Source organism: Aegilops tauschii, chromosome 4, assembly GCF_002575655.3.
Source record: "Aegilops tauschii subsp. strangulata cultivar AL8/78 chromosome 4, Aet v6.0, whole genome shotgun sequence".
In the NCBI taxonomy this organism is placed as follows: Eukaryota; Viridiplantae; Streptophyta; class Magnoliopsida; order Poales; family Poaceae; genus Aegilops; species Aegilops tauschii.
In genome coordinates this window covers 496440787-496462724 of record NC_053038.3, presented here as the reverse complement: position 1 = coordinate 496462724, position 21938 = coordinate 496440787, and the positions used below count along the sequence as shown (strand labels likewise).

At 47.7% G+C, this 21938-nt stretch overlaps 4 protein-coding genes across 4 annotated transcripts; 3 read left to right on the top strand and 1 right to left on the bottom strand.

Moving 5' to 3' along the window:
- The first annotated feature begins 997 nt into the window (after positions 1 to 997).
- On the top strand, positions 998 to 2288 carry LOC109741555 (glutathione S-transferase F8, chloroplastic). Its single transcript, XM_020300640.2, has 3 exons — positions 998 to 1255; positions 1375 to 1423; positions 1527 to 2288. Exons 1-3 carry the CDS (start codon positions 1103 to 1105, stop codon positions 1994 to 1996), a joined length of 672 nt encoding a protein of 223 aa, XP_020156229.1. The 5' UTR covers positions 998 to 1102; the 3' UTR covers positions 1997 to 2288.
- Positions 2289 to 6079: 3791 nt separating this feature from the next.
- Positions 6080 to 7495, top strand: LOC109741562 (glutathione S-transferase F10). Its single transcript, XM_020300647.4, has 2 exons — positions 6080 to 6370; positions 6468 to 7495. The coding sequence occupies exons 1-2, from the start codon at positions 6172 to 6174 to the stop codon at positions 7238 to 7240; spliced, it is 972 nt and encodes a 323-aa protein (XP_020156236.1). The 5' UTR covers positions 6080 to 6171; the 3' UTR covers positions 7241 to 7495.
- Positions 7496 to 12104: 4609 nt separating this feature from the next.
- On the top strand, positions 12105 to 14470 carry LOC109741568 (acyl transferase 1-like). Its single transcript, XM_020300654.3, has 2 exons — positions 12105 to 12620; positions 13257 to 14470. The coding sequence occupies exons 1-2, from the start codon at positions 12183 to 12185 to the stop codon at positions 14172 to 14174; spliced, it is 1356 nt and encodes a 451-aa protein (XP_020156243.1). The 5' UTR covers positions 12105 to 12182; the 3' UTR covers positions 14175 to 14470.
- Positions 14471 to 15134: 664 nt separating this feature from the next.
- Positions 15135 to 17578, bottom strand: LOC109741563 (uncharacterized). Its single transcript, XM_020300648.4, has 2 exons — positions 15782 to 17578; positions 15135 to 15686 (listed from the first exon to the last, which is right to left on the bottom strand). Exons 1-2 carry the CDS (start codon positions 16775 to 16777, stop codon positions 15489 to 15491), a joined length of 1194 nt encoding a protein of 397 aa, XP_020156237.1. The 5' UTR covers positions 16778 to 17578; the 3' UTR covers positions 15135 to 15488.
- Positions 17579 to 21938: the final 4360 nt, after the last annotated feature.

Below are 21938 nucleotides of genomic sequence, written 5' to 3'. Positions count from 1 at the left end.
GACCATATCTTGTGTATCATCTGTGATTTTCCCATCGTGAAAATTTGCTAACGACGGAGGGTTGATCATCACATCGATGCCTACGTGCTGATCCAAGGGGATCATTATTTTTGTTCATGTATTTTTGTACGTGGGTGAAAATTATTCTTTGAGGTTGCGAGGAGGAACAGGGGGACGGACTGTTAATCAAGCATCGTTGTGAAAGATCGGGCCATCTACACGTGCGAATTAGCATCTCGCTAGTTTGCGCCTCATCAACGGTTGTAGCTGCCGCTCCTCACGTTGCCCCCACCTTCAGCCCCGTGCAAAGCAGAAATTGTCCGACACGAGGAAAAAAAATTCAAGCACCCGAGGTTAGCAAAATCGAAAAAAAATATTACAAGAATTAAGTATGAAAGCTCAAACTTAGCTCCTGTTCACTCGTATGTATTCTTGGGTTGGGACATAAATCTACTGTTGAGCCACCTGACACGCAAAGGCGGGCGCCACGGCAGATCGAATCAGCGCGACGTCCTTGTATAATTTCTAACCGAACGCACGCACCTTAGTGAACACGCTGCCTGGTTTGGATCGACCAAAAAGCCTTGGCTTGTCCGGCGACGCATCTTCCGCGGCCAATTTGCAACTGCAAGCCCTGATCCCTTGCTTGGCAGGCACTCGTGCCCGTACAAGGATCTACCATGTAGCCCCAATGCTTTGCCATTTATCTAATCTAGTAATCCGATCTGATGAGCATATCTTTCGTGCTGGTCACATACCACATCTGCTAAAGGTTCGATGGCCGATCGCCCTTGCCGGAGACAACATGGAGGAGATCCATGGTTGTTTTGTTCCTTGCTGGAGACAAGATGCATGGCACCTCCAAAAGGATCCGGCCGGGCGTATGGGCTCTCCTCTTTACTTACCTTTGGCAGCTTTCGCTTTCGCCGGTAATCCTCTGCGGCAAGGCAAGCATATTTGCTGTCTCATCGCTAGCTATAAAACGCCTGGCCATGGATCCTATGGTCTCCATCAGCAGCCAGTCGCTTCACTCACTCACTCACTGATCACCGGCCTGCAGATCGGTCGAAGCTAGAGACCTCTCACCAAGAAATTTGAAGCAATGGCGGCCGGTCTGCAGGTGTTCGGGCAGCCGGCGTCGACTGACGTGGCCCGGGTGCTCACCTGCCTCTTCGAGAAGAACCTCGAGTTCGAGCTCGTCCGCATCGACACCTTCAAGAGGGAGCACAAGCTGCCCGAGTTCATCAAGCTAAGGGTGCGTATATATCATCCCTGCCATTGCAATCCGTGGTGCACTTTCTTAATCAGCTAATTTGGGTTTGATCATGTATAATCTCACTCTCACCGTTGTGGATCGCCTGTCTCGGTCTGCAGGATCCTACCGGGCAGGTGACCTTCAAGCATGGTGACAAGACCCTTGTTGGTAAGAAGCAGAGTTAATTCTGAACAAAACAGCACACCGACCACTTGATTGGGGAATTTAATTACACAATGTGGTTCTTCTCTTCTCTTCTCGTGGCATGCAGATTCAAGGGCGATATGCCGGTACCTGTGCACCCAGTTCCCGGAGGACGGCAACCGCGGGATCTACGGCACGGGGTCGCTGGAGCGCGCGTCCATCGAGCAGTGGCTCCAGGCGGAGGCCCAGAGCTTCGACGCCCCGAGCTCGGAGCTCGTCTTCCACCTGGCCTTCGCGCCGCAGCTCAACATGCTCCCCGACGAGGCCCGCATCGCGGAGAACGAGCGGAAGCTGCAGCAGATGCTCGGCGTCTACGACGAGATCCTCGCCAAGAACCAGTACCTCGCCGGCGACGAGTTCACGCTCGCCGACCTCTCCCACCTGCCGGCCTCCCACTACATCGCCGGCTCCCAGCGGGGCAGGAAGCTCTTCACCTCCAAGAGGCACGTGGCCAGGTGGTACGACGCCATCTCCAGCCGCCCCTCGTGGCAGCAGGTGGTCAAGATGCAGCACGAGCACCCCGGCACCTTCGAGTGATCGGCGACGGCGAGCTTGATCGTCGTCTGTCGTCGATCGGCAACATGCATGCATGAATCTTCCATCGGGCTTCATACCGTGATGTCTCCGTCGTCAAGGTCCCTCTCGTCTACGTTCGTTCGTTCGTTGTCGTGTTGGCTAAAATAATGTGAAGCCCTAAAGCGCGCGGTGTCTCTCGTAATTTCTTCCATTATTGCAACACCATTGTCCTTCCAAGGGGTTGTAATGCTCAGTTGCTTTCAGTTCAACAAATAAATTGTTCCCAATCGAGCCTTATTGCTCGTTTGTCCTACATCTACATGTGACTTGATTTTGCAGGAGCCTACTTTGTAGATGGAGGCATTAATATGCATGTTCTAATACGCAGATGACATATTTTGATGTTGCATGATGACATTGACCCAATGAGCGCAAGAAATCTCAAATTGCGCATATAGAAACATTTTTACCTGTTTTTTTTTTCAATAAAGGACTCTTTTATTAAATTTAAATATAGTATCAAGCGGATACAAAGTATGATGAGTAACCCCGACCTCTGCATAACTAACATGCTCACAACCAAACACTAAATGTCTGACAAAAAAACCGACATATCGGCAACAATAGAGTCATATAGGACCGACATAGACCTATGTCGAAGAAGGCGGTAGACCGATCGGAGATTATGTTGTCTGCCATGTTGGGTAATAACCTCCCTTATCACCCACTCCCATCGCATACACACCGCCTTGAATAGCGGTTGTTACTTTGTTCGGTGTAGCGTATACCACATATAAAGCGAGTCCGTACAACTGAAAATAACTTGCAAAGAAGAATAGTTTATGCTATTAGAAATCAAGTAGCCAAAGCGATCATAATAAGCCACACACTTCCACCTGTAATAATGTACTGACCCTATTTGAAATACCGTCCAACCAATGACCAAAAATATTTTGCAACACTTGTGAGTGGCCATAATTGGACGCTATTTGGATGACTGACCAAGTAATACACGCAAACTCTTCCAATAGAATATATGTGAATACTAGTAGATCAAGGCCTCCTATGGTTCAAAGGAAAAGTGTAGAAAACACATAGGAATAGTTTTTTTTCCTACGGTGACATTATTCAAGCCTTTGGTTCAAAGGAATGTAGCAAAGAAAAATTGGATTTTTTGTTTCTTTTGCCTTAGTTTAAGAGCTAAAAACACATGCATTTTACAATCCAAATGGACCTCCTTTCAAAATTCACACGCACGGAAAACAAGAGTAAGATCTTTAGTAACATAATAACATGCTAATTATACATTTTCATGTTGTTTGACTTTGATTTGACATAATAACATGCTAAGTATACCTCCTTTTAAAATTCATGTTTTTTGACTTTGATTTTCATGCTAATTATACATAATAACTAGAGTAAGATCCTTAGTGACATAATAACATGCTAATTACGCACGAATAAAAGATATTACTTTCTTGAAAATTTCACTGAATTAATGGAACATTCATCAACAAAAAATTGAAACCTACCCAAAGAAAAATATTTGATTTTTTTGTAACACAAATGAACTTGTTTTAAAGATTATTTTCACGTTAGTAAAGGTTTGGCGATGCAATTGTGTGTGTGTGTGTGTGTGTGAGAGAGAGAGAGAGAGAGAGAGAGAGAGAGAGAGAGAACGTTGGTGGTGTTCACAACACTCTCGAAACAGGTTGTTGCTTCGCTTTATAAATAAAGCAACCATATCACATCTATACAATAAGTTCAAGTGCAGCAAAGAAGATAATAGAGTCAGCTGAGGCATCAGCACAAACATGCCCAGAAAACATAAAAGAAAGAGCACTTTTACGGTACCCTGGTACTCCCGTTGGAAGGATAGGAGTACCGGTTGAATCAAACCGTCCATTTACAGGGGTAATTTAGACTTTTTGCTAGTCCTCCTTGCATAAAACATTTGTCAATGTCCCCTGCCCAATGATTATCTCGGCACGTTCAATTTCTAGACATTTTCATTCTTCTAGATTCGTTGGTAAAAAAAGAAAAAGAAAACCTGATAGTTCATATACATCGGGAGATTGATTCAGAAACGAGCTTCTTTGAGTGGGGATCTACGAAATTGACGACGTCCGCGGATTAGAACCCCGAAGGCCATAGACATGGACAAACACTGGCTGAGGCCGCTTGTACAGCTACGAGGGTGTCGGCCTGTGTCCTCCCCACCGGAGAAGGAGGGGACGATTAGGAGGAGATGTGCGCCTCGCCAACGACGGCCGTCGTGGACCCCGCCTCCGCCTGTCCCGCTCCTCTCTGTTGGCCGTGTGGTGGAGGGAGAGGTCAGCGCCCGAGTGGAGAAGGAGGCGCCGCCTCCGTTGGTCGTCGCGGCGCCGTTGGTCGCGTGGGTGAGGGAGAGGCCGGCGCTGGAGGGACGAGCGCGGTACGAATCGTTTAGGTTAGGTCGAGGCAAGTTGACTCATTTTCATCCAGGATTAAATATAAAAATGAAAGACCCAAATACCCTTCAAGTCGAGGTACTCCACGCGCTTTTGGTTTTGTACTCCGTAAGATTAGTTGTGGAGTACCACATCGTAAGGACCATCAGATTGACGAAAATGGACGGTCCTTGATCATTTCAGGGTACTGTAAAAGCCCTCAAAAGAAAAAGGGGAGACGACCATCAAGTGTCCGGGAGCTCAGGAACTCTGTGATGAGTAAGTCAGCGTGCAGTATCAGTCATCTCGTCCATCATGCGGCCAAGCCGGTCGCGACCCCTCTGTCTAGATAACGGGTGTCAGTGGTGCAATAATGCGAGGAATTTGAAGGTAGAGTCAGGGGCCAACCTATGAAAGACCCGCTCAATAATCATCTTGTTGCGTGTGGTCGACATGGCCCATGCTAACACCACGAACACAAGCCAGAAGGGATGTCTCCTCCTCCCGGTCTGGTTGGCCCGGGTTTGAAGTAACCAGACCATGTCTGGGGCCTCTCAATCAGGCCCCAGAGGCTTACGGAGAAAGCATCAAAGAAATTGTGCCACCGAGTGTCCACAACGTCGACATGGCCCATGCTAACACCACGAACACAAGCCAGAAGGGATGTCTCCTCCTCCCGGTCTGGTTGGCCCGGGTTTGAAGTAACCAGACCATGTCTGGGGCCTCTCAATCAGGCCCCAGAGGCTTATGGAGAAAGCACCAAAGAAATTGTGCCACCGAGTGTCCACAACGTACACATGCTGTCAAATAACAAACCCAAAAAAGACACAAATATAACTCAAATGTATGGGGATGTATAGCCACTCCGCTAGGTAGTGCATCCGTTAGGCCTTGTACAATGCAAGGTGCTTAGGAGAGGCGCTTGAAGAAATAAACCAGGCTTTCCTTAAGCACCGGTGCTTATTTGTATAAGGCAGACGCTTAATTGGGCGTCTCTCCTATAGAAATAGGCGTCAGTGCTTCAAAAAAAATTCGGTTTATTTTTTTAAACACCTTATTTGTATAAGGCAGACGCTACAAGTTTTATTGGCAGTCCTTTTTCGTTTCTTTTCCCCTGAATGAATATTGGCAATGGTCCTTATCTTTTGTCCCTTGCTTGCTTAACGGGGTTTGTATCAGTCATGTCATAAGATTCTGATCATAGATGCACGTGGTACGGTGCTATTTCCATCTGCCCATAGTACTTCCATTATCTCTATTAGTGCTTGTTAAGAGGTTAGCACATATAGTAAAGATCAAAGGCTGCACTTGACACTCCAATGTTCATACATAAGCGGGATATCTTTGAACAAAAACAGGCCTCTGTTTTCTCTGCTTTTACATTTTCTCTCTTATGATAAATCTCCAGATCTTGCTCAATGCCCACACTCATTTTGCTTGTGGGTACACTCATGCATCCATGCTGCCGTGCCATGGCAGTGCCACACACACACTGAAACACCAGACAATCTTGTGAGTGACATAGATAACCCTCCCCTTTCCCTTTGGCGCCCACCCACCTTAAACCCTTTGCTCTTTACCTCTTTTTCCCCTTTGATTTTTCCAGGCTTTAGATTTACCCTTCGACAAGCAAGGCATTTTGTTCCCTTGCTTTGGCAACTATATAAGCACACTACACAGCAATCCAAACCAGGCATCGCTCATACCTTTGCAGCGTTCCAATTTAGTCCCGAGCTTTCGCTTCACACTCCGGTCGAGTGCATAACAATGGCGAGCGTGAAGGTGTTCGGGTCGCCGATGTCGGCGGAGGTGGCGCGCGTGCTCATGTGCCTGTTCGAGAAGGACGTGGAGTTCCAGCTGATCCGCGTCGACGCCTACCGCGGCCCCAAGCGCATGCCCCAGTACCTCAAGCTCCAGCCCCTCGGCGAGGCGCTCACCTTCGAGGACGGCAGCCTCACCCTCTCCGGTAAGCTCCTCTAAGCTCTAAGCGGCGGTCGGCGATGGTGGTAGACGCATGGTTCACGATGGTTTCTGACGATGGTACCCATGTGTGCTGCATGCAGAGTCGCGGGGCATCCTGCGGCACATCTCGCACAAGTACGCCATGCAGGGCAACCCGGACCTGATCGGCACGGGGGCGCTGGAGCGCGCGTCCATCGAGCAGTGGCTGCAGACCGAGGCGCAGAGCTTCGACGAGCCCAGCGCCCAGATGGTCTACAGCCTCGCCTTCCTGCCGCCCGCCATGCCGCAGAAGCTCAACAACGACGACGGCGACGGCAACGGCAACGGCAATAATGGCACTAGGGCCGTGGTGAACGCGTCGGCGAAGCGCGTGACGGCGGCGGGGGCGGCCAAGGAGGAGGAGATGCGGAAGATGTTCGAGAAGAGCCAGAGGGAGCTGGAGAAGCTGCTGGACATCTACGAGCAGCGCCTGGAGGAGGCGGAGTACCTGGCCGGCGACAAGTTCACCATCGCCGACCTGTCGCACCTGCCCAACGCCGACCGCCTCGCCGCCGACCCGCGCTCCCGCCGCATGTTCCAGCGCCGCAAGAACGTCAGCCGCTGGTGGGACAAGGTCTCGCAGCGGGAGGCCTGGGCGTACGTCAAGAGCCTGCAGCGCCCGCCCACGTCCAACGGCGCCGGCGCCGGCGCCGCTGCCGCGCAGAACCAGCAGCAGCCGCGGTCCGGCGAGGCGCGCGACGGCAGCAGCGACATCCACAACTACCAGCGCGACCAGTACGCCGACGCGAGCGACGGCGGCAGCAACTACCAGCGCAGCCAGTACGGCGAGCACAGCGACTACCAGCAGAGCCGGACGGGCGACGCGCGGTACTGATCGACGACGATCGAGTGCGAGCTTGGACCTGAGACTGCGCTGATGCATGCCTCGTTCTGTGTTCCTGTGTCTGATCCAGTTCGTCGCAATTTACTTCTTCTGTGGCTGCAGGGGTTTACAAGTGCAAGTCCACTGGCCTGCCTGCACGTATGTGTGTTTTGTTTGCACCGGTTCTGTTTTTTTTTTCCTACCGTTGTTGTTAATCGTCATGGCGTCTCCTGGTGTAATAAAAAGTTTGCCACTTTCTTGATGAAATTGAAGATTTCGTTGTGCGTAAAAAAAGTCCAATCTACTGTCCTTGTAAAGGATTCACTTACATTTTTTTTATAAAAAATGCTAAAAAAAATTGACGTCAAATTTGTAAGCATAGCAAGTCGAATGTTTTTTATGGCAAATTATTTGTCACGACCATGTCAATTTCGTTCAGCAAGCATGATAAATCTTGACATAGGATTTACCATGCTTGCTGAAAGGAACTGCCAGACCCGCGATAAGTAATTTGCCATAAAAATATTTGATTTGCCATATTTAGAAACCTGACATCGATTTGTAGTGCTGCTTTACTGTATGAATACACTAGGGGTTGACCGTGTTGAGGGAGGAACTAGTTGACGAGCGCTGAGGCTTGCAACGATCACTTGCGGGTGGGTTGAGAGCGCGCCACCCTCCGGATTATTTATTTATTTTTTCGCATGCGTTTCGGCTTTTTAAACTTTTTTTCATTTTTTCGACCTTTTGATTTTCCACCGGTCTTCCTTAGATGTTGGAAAAAAATTTAGCGAAAAAACGCATTTTTTTGCTTTCGCGAGAGGCACAGTTTTGCTTCTGCGAGAGGCACATCCATGCCTCTCGGAAACGAAAAAAAAACGTATTTTCTGTTTTAGTTTCTTCCGAGAGAGGCACGGTTTTACTTTCGCGACCGTGCCTCTTGGGAAAAAACAAGTTTTCTGTTTTTTTTCTTCCGCGAGAGGCACGGCTTTTTTCATGCTCCTAGTTTGGTTTTTTCATACTATATTTTCTGTGAAAAAAAGTTCGTCAAAACCTATTAACATGGGATCTAGTTTTGAAGATCTCGGCCCGAGGAATCCAACGACGAAAACGGTTCAAGATTTGGACGCGTGGTTTTATAGATAAAACGTTTTGAACAAACGGATCTACGAAAAAAGAAAACTCTCAGGTTGCGACAAATGACGCACATGCAGCATGCCACTTGTCACAACCCGACGAGGCGGGAGTGATCTTTGTAAGGAATACTCCTCAATTAGTGATTTCGGTTGATCGTGGCGCCACAGCCCTCTAGTGAACAGTTCACCACCATCTCTGCTCGAGTGGCGGAACTCAAATAGCTGGGCCGACCGGCGTACAGAAATAAGTACTAGGCTTGTATTCTATGGCCCAAAATAGGTTATACATTAGAGAATAACCTGGGCGGCCCAAAATAGGTATACATTAGATAAAATCTCATGATCTGGGCGAGCTACGACCCATTCGGCCTTGCTGTACTCCGCCACAAATAGCTAGGTGGGCTAGCAGACAGAAATATTTAACGGGCTTGTGTTCTATGGCCGAAAAAATATCTGGGCAGGCCACGACCCATTCGGTGAGTTATACCCACTTAGATATAACAAAGCTCCTCTCACGTTACATCTCCTCTCCCCTCTCAAAATCTATCAATTTAATTTATTTCTTACATTTTAGATGATTCATATCTTCAAAACCAAAATTATGTTTTTAAAACTTCCTGCACATTTGAACTCCTGCACCAAGACCTCCAGAACAAGATCAATCTTAAATGCTTTTCAAACACGTTAAAATTTGAACGTTTCATTCCATTTTTCACTCAATCTATTTTTAGTGTTTGAAATTAGTTTTTTTAATGAGTGAAATTATTTTTAAAATGGTTGAATAAGTTCTTTTTAATGAGCGAAAATATTTTTTGGATTTAAAACATTGTTTTGAAATGAGTGTAAAATGTTTTTGAAATGATGAAATCAGTTTTCTAAAATCAGTGAAACCATTGTTTAAAAATGAGTGATTTTTTAATTGAGTGAAATCGGTATTTTAAAATGAGTGTAATACAATTTTGAATTGTGTAAAATCGGTATTTTGAAATCAGTGATATCTGTTATTTGAAATGAGTGAAATTATCATTTTGAACTGAGTAAAATCAGATTTTTGAAAGGAGCAACATCTGTTTATTTTTAAATGAGTGAAATAAACTAGTGAAATTAGTTTTTTAGCAATGTGTGAAATATGTTTCATGAAATTTAGACATGTTTAAAATATATTCAAAATTAATATTGTTTTTATAGATCTCGTCATCTTGAACTCAATTTTAAAAAATAATAATTAAATGAAGTTTTTATTCAAAAGATATCGACAAATTAATATTGCACAAGCAAATAAAACCACTATATTTTCTGTCGGTATAGTTGTTTTGCACACGACATAGTGGATGGGAAAAGGGAATGACTTTTGTGTAGCCGAGCCCACATGACTGACGTGTCACTATTCACCTTCTAATGTCAACACATACTCGACACCAGAACATTAGAGTATCTGACAGGTTGGATGGGTATTTTCTCTACCCCCCCCCCCCCCCCCCCCCAAGGTTATTACAATAATTCTTTATAGTATTAGCCACGCATAGCAGAAAACTATTAAGAAGAATCCCATCGGGCCTACTATCAAAGCTAAACTTCGCAACCTTATGTGCCACCTCATTGGCTCACCAATTAATTTTGGAAATTTGAAGATTCTGGATATACTCAAAGCCACTTTCTTCATATCAACGAAGGAGACCTGTCAAGCTTCCCATTTACGAGGAAAGAACGTACAGAAGCACAGTCAGTCTCCATAAGAATTGATTGGTGAAGGATAATATTGATATGAAGCCCTTCGAGGCAAGCAGGGAGGTCCACTTCATTCACGCTGGTACACTACCCAATAAAATCTCACGAAGAAATGATGACTTCACCAGTCGAGTTCCTACTCTCAACAAAACTGGTGTCAACATTGATCTTGATATAATAGAGGGGGGGGGGGGGGGGTGTCCACAAAACATGGTCTTTTGTGGTGTCATAATCTGCCATAACACCTCCCACCCTTTCCTTACCTTTGTTAGTAGACTCGAACTGCATAGTATTGTGACAGGACGTGAATGAGGACCAATAGTTGTCCACAAAATTTACAGAGCAAGTAATGGATTCCTCCCCCTTCCCAAAAAAAAAAATTAAGTCATTTCTAAAATGCCAGGCTCGTCAGGAGAGAAACAAGATTTTCTCTCTTCGCTGCAAGCTCAAATGATCCAACAAAACCAATAACCAGTCCGGTCTTTAGAACTTGAAAAACTCTTCATCAGGGATATTTCAATATCTCTCAACGCCAAACGAAGAGCACAAGCCTTAGGACAACTCACAAGACCGAGAAACGTGATTTCACCTTCTACATGTTGGATGGGTATTGTACTCCCTCAATTCCAAAATATAGTGCGCCCGTGCTTTCTGATGTCTAACTTTGACCATAAATTTAATCAACGAGACCGACTGCGGCGGGAGAAAAAAATTATATAATTGAAAACTTATTTTGAATACGAATTCACTGGTATAATTTTTGCTCCCACCGCAGTCGGTCTCATTAGTTAAATTTATGGTTAAAGTTGAAGCACGGAAATAAATGAAACACTACTTTGGAATGAAGGGAGTACAATGCAGTTTATTTGCTTGTGCAGTTCCACTTTGGTCTGCACCTCTCGTGCCGGGGCGGCGAGTCCTGCATACTGGAGTAGCAGTACTCGACAAAACCCTTAACTTGCCGTGCCATGGCGGCTGCCTGGGGCGTGATGCTTGTTTGCTTCATTGACAGTAGCGAGTATTGTACGTATAATGCTACAGTAAGCTACAATGAACGAAGGCTGCCTGGGTCGGCCTGGGGCTTGCCTAATTCCTGGCGCCGCCGCTGCATGCACGTGAGGTCATGTGCTTGAATTTCCACTTTCCACGAGATGACCCAACTCTTGTGATCGGGCATCACTTTTCCATCCGAAGCTTAGTCTCAAACACGAAATAAATGATTTTGACATTTTTTGCAGAAGAAAAATGTCGTACATTTATATCTTGAAATCAACTTATTTAAGACATTATAATATTTTTTCCTCGCAAAAAGACTTATTCAATATTTTTAATACATACTTCCTTCGTTTCAAAATAGATGACCCAACTTTGTACTAAAGTTAGTTCAAAGTTGGGTCATCTATTTTGGAATGGAGGGAGTATTTAATAATTTCACTACAAAATAAGTTTTTTTGGGCAAACTACAAAATACTACTAGTAGTTTTGTTCGGTGGCTGAGGCAAGCCTCGGCTTACGTTTTCAAGTCAAGCCGTTTGCAAGGTGCGGCCCGAAACCCTGCCTAGCGCCGGGCTATGGCCAGCTGGTTCGCTCGTGCCGTCGTCACCCGCCACCCGTCACCCACGGCAAGAGAGAGACAGCCAAGGGAGACCGCGCGCCTGGTGCGACGAGCTGCTACTGCTAGGGGACACACAGTGACACAGCGAACGGATCAAAGTTGACGGTTTGTCTTGTCGACTACTACTACTCCACTCCAGTACGCAGTGCAGGTCTCGCCGCGCCGGCACGAGTGTGTTGATTCTCCAGTCCAGAGGCGCAGATCAAAGTTGAACTGACGACGCAGTACGTACTAGCCCTAGCCCGTTCAAAGAGTTACGGCACTGACCAGCTCCTCCGTCCGTCACCATCCATGCATACGTGCATGCATGCCATCCTTGAACCAGTCGCCATCGCCACGCCTATATATGAACCTACGTACACAGCTCACCGCAAACCACCACAACGAGCAAGCAAGCAAGCCATCGATCCCACCGCCTCCACAGCCCACACCACTCTCACACGCACAAGCACACACGATCGAACCTCCTACCACCATGGTGACATTCACGGCGCGCCGGGGCGAGCCGGAGCTGGTGCGCCCGGCGAGGCCGACGCCAACGGAAACCAAGGCGCTCTCCGACCTCGACGACCAGTGGACGCTGCGGTTCTACGAGTCCATCGTCGGCTTCTTCCGGGCCCCGCCGGGCGAGGCGCCCAGGCCGGGCAAGGTGGCCAGGGGCATCAAGGCGGCCGTGGCCGCGGCGCTCGTGTACTACTACCCAATGGCCGGCCGCCTGCGGAAGCTCCCCGGCGGGAACAGGCTGGCGGTGGACTGCACGGGGGAGGGGGTGGCCTTCGTGGAGGCCTCCGCCGACGTGCGGCTCCAGGACCTCGGCCAGCCGCTGGTGCCGCCGTACCCGTGCGTTGAGGAGTTCCTCGGAGACTGCGGCGACACCAGGGATGTACTTGGCAAGCCTTTGCTCTTCCTGCAGGTAATATAGTGTTTTTTTTGCGGGGTAATATAGTGTTTCTTAGTTAGTTCTATTTCGTTATGTGGCTTATTATGGGTGGTAGTATGTTGAATTTCTACATATATACATATAGTGTATTTATTACCATGAATGATGGTATGAGCACCTTATCAATATCGAAATTCTTCTATTTTTTGCGGGGTTAATATCAATATTCTAGCAAAAATAAAAAATGAAAGTAGAAAAGAGGGTTGCATCACATAATGAAATTGTTAGCGTCCAACTTTCTTGGCGAAAAAAGAGTTGTTATATCAGTAAAGTTTTGTCCATCAAATTTTACCAAATTCCATTTGTCGGTTCGATGTTTTCTTTCATAATAAAGTGAATTAAAATCGAAAATTATTTAACGTACTACAAACATTCATTCTTGTTGTATTATTACTTATCACTAGTTTTATTAAGTTTGTGTTGATGCTTGAATACGATGCCATCAAATACAACTGAGAAAAAGTGTATTAATATGATTACCGTAAAAAGTGTATCAATATAGAAAGGGAGGGTGAATGACGCATAGCCATGCATACGTGGTCATATTAATTATTTTCATTGCTTGTTTGAATTCCATGTATTTTTGCTAAGCACATGTTTGTTGTGCAGGTGACACAACTAAAATGTGGAGGATTTGTTATTGGGCTTCACATGTGTCATTGCATTGCTGATGGTTTTGGTATTCTTCAATTTATCAAAACTATAGCCGATTTTGGATGTGGTGAACTTATCCCAACAACTTTGCCTGTGTGGAAAAGAGATATCTTCACAGCACGCATGCCACCATCAATTGCACATGTTTACCCGGCATATAAGCCATTTCTTCATGGGTTAGAGTGCACAGGAGACGACGTGATGCTATCAACTCCGCCAGAATGCATGGAAGTGCAATATTTATTCTTTGGGCCAAATGAGATAGAAATGTTGAGAAGCCACGTCCCAGAACACCTCTCTAAATCTACTACAACATTTGAGTTGATTACGGCTGTCATGTGGCGGTGCCGCACATTGGCACTGGGCTATGAATCTACTCAAAAAGTCCGTGTCATGTTTACATTAAACACACGTGGGAGAAGCATTAATGGTGAAAGCGCCGTCCCACGTGGTTACTATGGAAATGCACATTTCTCTCCTATGGTCGAGGTCACTGTCGAGGAGTTGGCTGCAAAGCCGCTTGGACATATACTTGAGCTCATGCGTCAAGTCAAGTTGGACACCACAAAGGATCGCATGAAGTCAATGGTGGATTTGATGGCATTATGGCGAGAGCGGTCACCTTTTGGTATGGATAGAACATATGAGGTTAGTGACACAAAGTGGGTTGGAGGCAATGCACTGCAATTTGGGAAAGCCGAGTTGGTTGCCGCTGGCACACCGCATGCTGGAGATTTCACTTCAAAGCTGATAAGCTATCATACCAAGTGTAAGAATAAAGATGGTGAAGACTCAACCGTGGTATCAATCCTACTACCAAAACCAGCAATGGAGAAGTTCACAAAGGAGATGACGTTTTGGCTGAAGAAGTAAAAAAAGGGAATAGCATAACAAGTCCATTTGTTCCATGTATATGTTATTTACTTCATTTAGTATTAAGGTCCAAACACCGTCCTTAGTTGGTTATGTGCTACCATGAAAGTCGTGGTGTATTGTTTCAATGCGTGTATCCTTACTTATGTTTTTTCCAATTTAGTAAGCAAAAATATAAATAATAATTTCTCTCTTTGAAATACATATTGAGGATTGACATGCCTTTTTTTGTGAGTCGACTAACCGTACTCATGTGATGGGAAGGTTGTAAGGATTATTACTATTTTGAATGTGGGAAATTGATGAACCGTACCTACTAGTACATCTAAGAGTTGTGAGTCCAAACTTGCTTGTATTATATGTTTCCGCAAAAGCAGAGTCAAGGTGACATTCACTCCCTTGGTTTTAAAGTGACGTTCACTCCCTTTGTTTTATGAGCCTCGTGGGAGAGTTTTTTTTGGTTGTTAGTCCAACAAACCACCGATCAAACATCAATATGGACTGATCCTAAAAAAAACATCAATATGGACTTATAATTAAATGTCTATCATCTTTTCTGGCGGCCATTCGAAGTATGCTTGCCTCATTAAAGGTTACCAAATGAATGCTGAGTATGCTTCTATACTAATCAAACATCAATATAGACTTACAAGATTAAGTTTCTACCAAATGAATGCCGAGTACGCTTCTATACTGATAAAACACCGTTTTAGTAAGTTTGCCATGGTCAACATCACCAAGTGGAGCGAACTGAAGTAGTTCAGATGGTTAGTTTTCTTGTGGTGGAATCAATCCACGGGGGTTCAAGTCCTAAACTTAGACATTGGTGATTGCATTTTCATGAATTTATTTTAGGCCTTCAGGCGATGTGCGTTCCGTGAGAGGAGACATTCCCGTTGACTACGGAAGAGCCTGTGGTCACTTTGTCAATCTTAAAATGATGTGCCGGTTTAGTTTTTCGAAGATGTAAATAGAGTAGGGTGTCCGTTCATGTGTTCATAAGGGTGAATATATGTACACGTTTATGAGGGTCTGCGTTGCAAGGGTAGAGGCGACCGATAATTTCGGACTGACCGAGTATTGGCAAAACTGAAAACACCCACGGTATGTTTGAAAATGCAGGAGTTACATATTCCAGTGGTGAAGACACTCCCCAAAAACGACATAAATAAGGAGACCATGAAATTGAAAACAATCGCAGATGTACAAACCCAGGCAGGTTTGAACAACTCATCATGCGAACCAATTTAAACTTGCCTCGCTCGAGAAGCCCAGATCAGTTTCCAGATTTATTTTGTGCTGCATGTTGATCGATCAGTTCTGCAGCAGCAGGAGCTTGTCGTCGTTGTCCTTGGGCTTGGCGAGCGCCTGCCTGGAGCGCACGCGCGCCTGCAGCCGCGCCATGGCCTGCATGCAGTGCACCGCCACCTCCGCCTGCCGCCGCACGTACGCGCCCCGCGCCACCGCCTGCAGCCTCACCAGGCTCCTCAGCGCCTTGAACGCCCGCCGCGCCTGCAAAACCAAAACGCAGTTTAGATTTAGACATGCAAATCAATCAGGCGTGGAAGTAACGATCTGGCATGGCGGCCAGCATGGTGAGCACGCACCAGGTGCGCGCGGAAGTAGGCCTGGATGGTGACGGCGGCGACGTCCTCCCGTGAGAAGCCCTCCCGGCACAGCATCGCGTACTCCTCGTCGGAGCAGACCGACTCGTCCTCCTTCGCCGGCGCTGGCGGCTCCACGGCCTGCGCGAGCGGCGCCGCCCTGTGGACCGCCTTGGCGACGTGGCCGTTGGCACGCGGGTTGGTGCCGCTGTCGCGAACGTTGCCGGAGACCGCGCCGCGCGTCTGCGCCACCGCCTTGCTGGCGGAGCTGAGCCAGCGGCGCCGCGCGGTGCCCGACTTGGACTTCGCGTTGCCGGCCTGCGCTGGCGCCGCGGTGGTCACGCAGCACACGCGCTGGGTCCGCCCGATCGGCGTCGAAGGCGTTCGCGGCGTCCTCGCAGGAGGAGGAGCCAGCGCCGCTCCAGCCGAAGCAGCAGCAGCTGCCACGGGAGTCCTCGCAGGAGGAGGAGCAACCAGCGCCGCTCCAGCCGACGGAGCAGCTGCCACGGGAGTCCTCGCAGGAGGAGGAGCAACCAGCGGCACTCCAGCTGACGCAGCAGCTGATACGGGAGTCTTCACCGGAGGAACAGCCAGCGCCGCTCCAGCCGATGCAGCAGCTGCCACAGGAGTCCTCGCGGGAGCAGCCGGCGCCGCCGCTCGCGCTGGAGCAGCAGGTGCCGCGGGCGCCGGCGCTGGTGCCGGAGTGAAGCGGCGGACCTGCTGCGCGCGGCGCGGGGTGCGGGAGCGGACGCCGCAGAGGCGCCTGGCGGAGGGCGTCTTGGGGGTGCGCGGCGTGCGGACGGCGTCCCCGGCGCCGCAGCAGCTGGTGAGCGGCGTCCGCACGCTGCTGTTGTCCGCGTCGACGGGGGCGAGGGCGCCGCCCCCGGACGGGCGGTGGTGGGGGCCGATGCAGCAAATGCACGCCGCGCTGCTGCGGCGGCGCGCATCGCCGGAGGGCTTCGACGGCATGAGGCAGCACATCGCCCGCGTCCTCGGCATTGCAAAGTCGTCGTTGGCGTGCCTGGTCGAATGTGGTGCGAGTGCTACGACTTGTGAGAATGGCCGGCGAGGCGGTATAAATGGGCCGGGAGCCGGCCGGAGAGGAGGGAGACGACAGAGGCGATGTGCGTGCCTCTACGGACGTGGGCGTCTGTCGGCGTCGGCGTGGCGGTTTTGTTTTCTTTTGTTTAGGGTTAGCGCGTGAGATCGGGGACAGCTTTTGAGGCGACGACGAGAACGTGGCGGGATGGATGGATGAGCCATGGAAATGTGAACTAAGTTTATTTTTTCGAGAAGAAAAGAAAGAAAGGCAATGTGGTCAACAGAGGCGAAAAAACCCGGTTGTGGCCCGGAGCAAGTGCAGGAAAGTTACTGGGCAGCAAAATATCGCGAGTCTACACGCCTGTTTGGTTCCTACCCTGACTATGTGCCTGAGAAAATTACCTCAAAAAACAAATGTGCCTGAGAAAAAGTGCCGCCTGATATAAGCCTGAGTTGGTGATGGGTTTTGCCTGACCAGGCAAGTGGTGTTATCTATTTTTGTCTTCATTTTTCAAGTATAAGCGGACTTTTTCAAATACACTTCAAAAAAAAAAACTGTATACAACTTGAAAATTTTTCAGGTACACGTTGAATATTTATAAGTACACATTCAACATTTTCTCGAAATACATGTTGAGAATATGTCAAATACACATTGAACATATTTTTAATATACGGCAAACATTTTCTATCACACATTGACATTTTTCATAAATTCCTTGATTTACTTACAATATACAAAACATTTTTAACTGCTAAAATTTATGTTAAGTATCACAGACAATTTTTTGATGGTTTAAAAAATTACATAAACATTTTTACATTGTATACTATATTTTTTAGATGAAAAAAATATTTTTATGAAATGTGTGAACATTTTTTCTTAAATGTTACAAAATATTTTCTAATGGTATGAAATATTTCTCTAAATTATGCAATCTATATTTTTAGACCATTTTATGAAATGTGTGAACATTTTTAATATACGGCAAACATTTTCTATCGCACATTGACATTTTTCATAAATTATGCAATCTATATTTTTACATTGTATAATAATTTTTCAAAATATTAGGAAGCTTTTTTGAAATGAGTAAAGAAACTTTTTGAATGGCACGAACATTTCTTCAAGTCGGGCGAACACATTTTTTTACATTAAATGAACATTCTTTAATTGCGTGATGATCGTTTTAAATATTTAACTAAAATATTTCCCATTTCATAAATATAAATAAAAGTAAGAAAAAATAACAAATAACGAATAAACAAAGGAAACTAATGTACCACTACTGACTCAAACCACTAAACATTTTGCTTGAGGCGAGGCGGTAGTCACACATTACAAAAAAAAGACACATCCGTGACATTTTGGGCCGAACGAGAAATCTTTTTTGTCATACTTATGACACTTCTATGACGATAATTGTGACAAAATACGGTATCATCATAGATGTGGTGGGGTCCTACTTCTATGACAAAAAATCATGACAGAAATGGGCTTTTCGTCCTGGGCGGGCCGGAGACGCAGCTGCATGACATTCTTTGGGCCGTCCATGACGGAAAAAACCGTGGTAGAAGCAAGGGCGAGGAAAATATCGGGGTGTCCCCGGTTACGGTGGGTGGTCGGGGGCCGAGCGATGCGCGTTTCTCTCGTACGTACGCGCGTGTGCGCGAGGCGTTGGGCTCTAACTGAACCCGAGCGAGGCGTTGGGCTCTAACTGAACCCGAGCGATTGCACTGCAGGCTACGCGTTACTGAAACCGAGCGATCGATCGATGACTGTTAACTGAACCCGATCGAGCGATTCCTTCGCTACTGCTGCTAACTGAAGCCAATCGATGCTGCCTCTGGATGAACAGTGAGCGTTGCTGGGGGGTTTGGATGAACAGTTCCCGATGGGGGTGGATGAACATGACCCCGTGGTGTTGCCTCTGGATGAACAGTGAGCATTGCTGGGGGGTTTGGATGAACAGTTCCCGGTGGGGGTGGATGAACAGGACCCCGATCGTTCGAGCCGGTTGGGGATGGATGAACAGGACCCCGTGGAGGGCAGGATGAACAGGACCACCCCGTGGAGGGCAGGATGAACAGTAGACGGTGGATGGCAGGATGAACAGTAGCCCGTGGAGGGGTGGTCGAACAGGAGCCCGTGGAGAGAGCTGGTTGAACAGTAGCCGGTGGAGTAGCGCGCGATGGAGGCTGGATGAACAGGAGCCCGTGGATGAATAGTCGCAGGTGGAGGCTGGAGGAGGTCGACGGTGGATGAACAGTAGCCCGTGGAGGCTGGAGGGGGTCGACGGTGGAGATGAACAGTATCCCGTGGAGTCCCGTTTTGCGGTACGCCACACCCCTCCCGATGAACAGGACCCCCGTTTCGACCGTAGCGCTCCAACACATGTCTGTTTCCTCTGTTTGCGGTACGCCACACCCCTCCCGATCAACAGGACCCCCGTTTCGACCATAGGAAGTCCGTTTCCTCCGTTTTGCGGTACGCCAGACCCCTCCCGATGAACAGGATCCTGTTTCGAACGTGGCTGGTCGAACACAAGGCCGTTTCCTCCGTTCTGTGGTACGCCAGGCCTCGTTTCCATCGGCTGTTCCGTCCAAGCCCTCCCGATGAACATGACGACGCATTCCGTTCCGACCTAGCCGGTTGGCTCCCCATGAACACGACGATGACGCTGTTTCTCCGTTCCGACCCAGCCATGTACACGAGCCCTGGCCGTACGTATGCGCAAGTAGGCGTTCGAGACCCTGCCCGTATGTACGTACCTGGCCGTATTTTCTTTCTTGCACACTGGCCGCTGTACGTACGTGTACATGCTACGTGCGCGCCTCTACTACGACACATGCGTGCCTCTACATCGGCCAGTATGTACGTACACGTTCGCGACCAGAATGACAACGCTACGTACGCTTCGACCAGGTGGGTCCCGACTGTCAGGCACTTCCTTGCGTGCGAAGATGTAGCTGGTGGGTCCCAGCAGTCAGGGGGGTGAATCATTTTTTTTGCCCGGACGCACTTCCTTACGTGCGAAGATGTAGCTGGTAGGTCCCAGCAGTCAGGGGGAAACATTTTTTTGCGACATACAGTTGCCCATCCGGTGGGTCCCTGCTGTCAGGTGGAGAAATAATTATTTTCCGCGTAATAAGGAGGCACTTCCTTGCGGCTGCCGTGGACCCAGCTGTCAGCCTCTCCACGACAGTACTCTTCCGATGGAAGTCGTTCCTTGACCATATTGACCACACCGCACCGAGAGCACCAGGGCGGTGGACGACGGCGAGGCCTAGGAAGGGGACGACGCGGAGCCGGGGAAGACGCGGCAATGGATGCCCACGCGGAGAGGAGTACGAGGGTTCACTGGTTCGGCTGCGGTGTGAGGCTACCGTCGCCACAGAATAACAGGGGGTGTGGGTGAGTAGAGGGATGCCCTGGCCAGCGGTGGGAATAGTAGGGGGCAGTGAGGCCTGCACGGGAGGCGGGAGCAGGCGGTCCCACCGGCGCTGGATTTGGCGGCTGTAGCAAGAAAATCAGAGATTGAAGAAACACGACGGCCGTTGGATTGACATCCAACGGTTACGTCTGCTAGAAACGTTTGTTGACGTATATAATAACTAATAAAATCTTGCATACGCGTCAACTTTATAGGCCCATAAGTCAGACCATTCCCTCTTTTTTTAATAATTTATATATAGCTCATTGCGACTTCTTATGCAATTTATTGCAGTCCGTTTTTTTGGTTGGCTAGGGCCAATTTCGCATATTTCTGTGGGTTCCAAACTATTTTTAATACTGAAATGTCGAGCCAGATTTAAAGTACTTTGAAGATATATTTAAATTAGGTTAATGCCCAGTGAAATAGGAATCTGAAAATGTGAAAAAATTAGAAATTATAAAGTAATTGCCAATTTGTCATATGTTTTTATATTTACAACCCATTTCATATTACTTTCAAGATTTGCAGGCGTCTTGAAAGAGTTGCAGCCCATCAGGGCGTAGAAAAATAAGTAGGCCTGGATTGGGTATTCTTCAGAAAAAATAAACTGGGCTCATTTTCACAAAGAAAAAAAATAGCTAGGCTGGTCACATGGTGAACATAAAATATAAACCTGGGCTAGACGGGCCACAACCCAGTTCAAACCCTGCTCCGTCTCAACAATAATAAAAAAATTACTGCTCGAGCTGCGACGTCCCAGGTGTCAGCCGATCTTGTGTTGTTCTCTTGTCTATTGACTATATACGCTCACAATGTCGTGGGTCCCAGATGTCAGGAAAACACTAGGAGGAAGCATTTTATTTTTCCATACGCTGACATGGTGGGCCCTAATGTCATCCTCTCCACGTACTTCTGCCGATTCCTGTTGTTTGTTGACCATGTTGACAACGCGAGAGGGCGGCGCCGCGGCGAGCGCACCAAAGCACGCGGAGGACGACGGCGAGGCCTCGGACGTCGGCGTTAACGATTTAGGAGACGGTGGGGCGGCTATGTGTGCGCTGAGGCACAGCCAGCCGTGGGAGGCGGAAGTGTTGGAAATATGCCCTAGAGGCAATAATAAAATAGTTATTATTATATTTCCTTGTTCATGATAATTGTCTATTGTTCATGCTATAATTGTGTTATCCAGAAATCGTAATACATGTCTGAACACATAGACCATAACATGTCCCTAGTGAGCCTCTAGTTGACTAGCTCGTTGATCAATAGATGGTTACGGTTTCCTGACCATGGACATTGGATGTCATTGATAACGGGATCACATCATTAGGAGAATGATGTGATGGACAAGACCCAATCCTAAGCATAGCACTAGATCGTGTAGTTCGTTTGCTAAAGCTTTTCTAATGTCAGGTATCATTTCCTTAGACCATGAGATCGTGCAACTCCCGGATATCGTAGGAATGCTTTGGGTGTACCAAACGTCACAACGTAACTGGGTGGCTATAAAGGTGCACTACAGGTATCTCCGAAAGTGTCTGTTGGGTTGGCACGGATCGAGACTGGGATTTGTCACTCCGTATGACGGAGAGGTATCTCTGGGCCCACTCGGTAATGCATCATCATAATGAGCTCAATGTGACTAAGTAGTTAGTCACGGGATCATGCATTACGGAACGAGT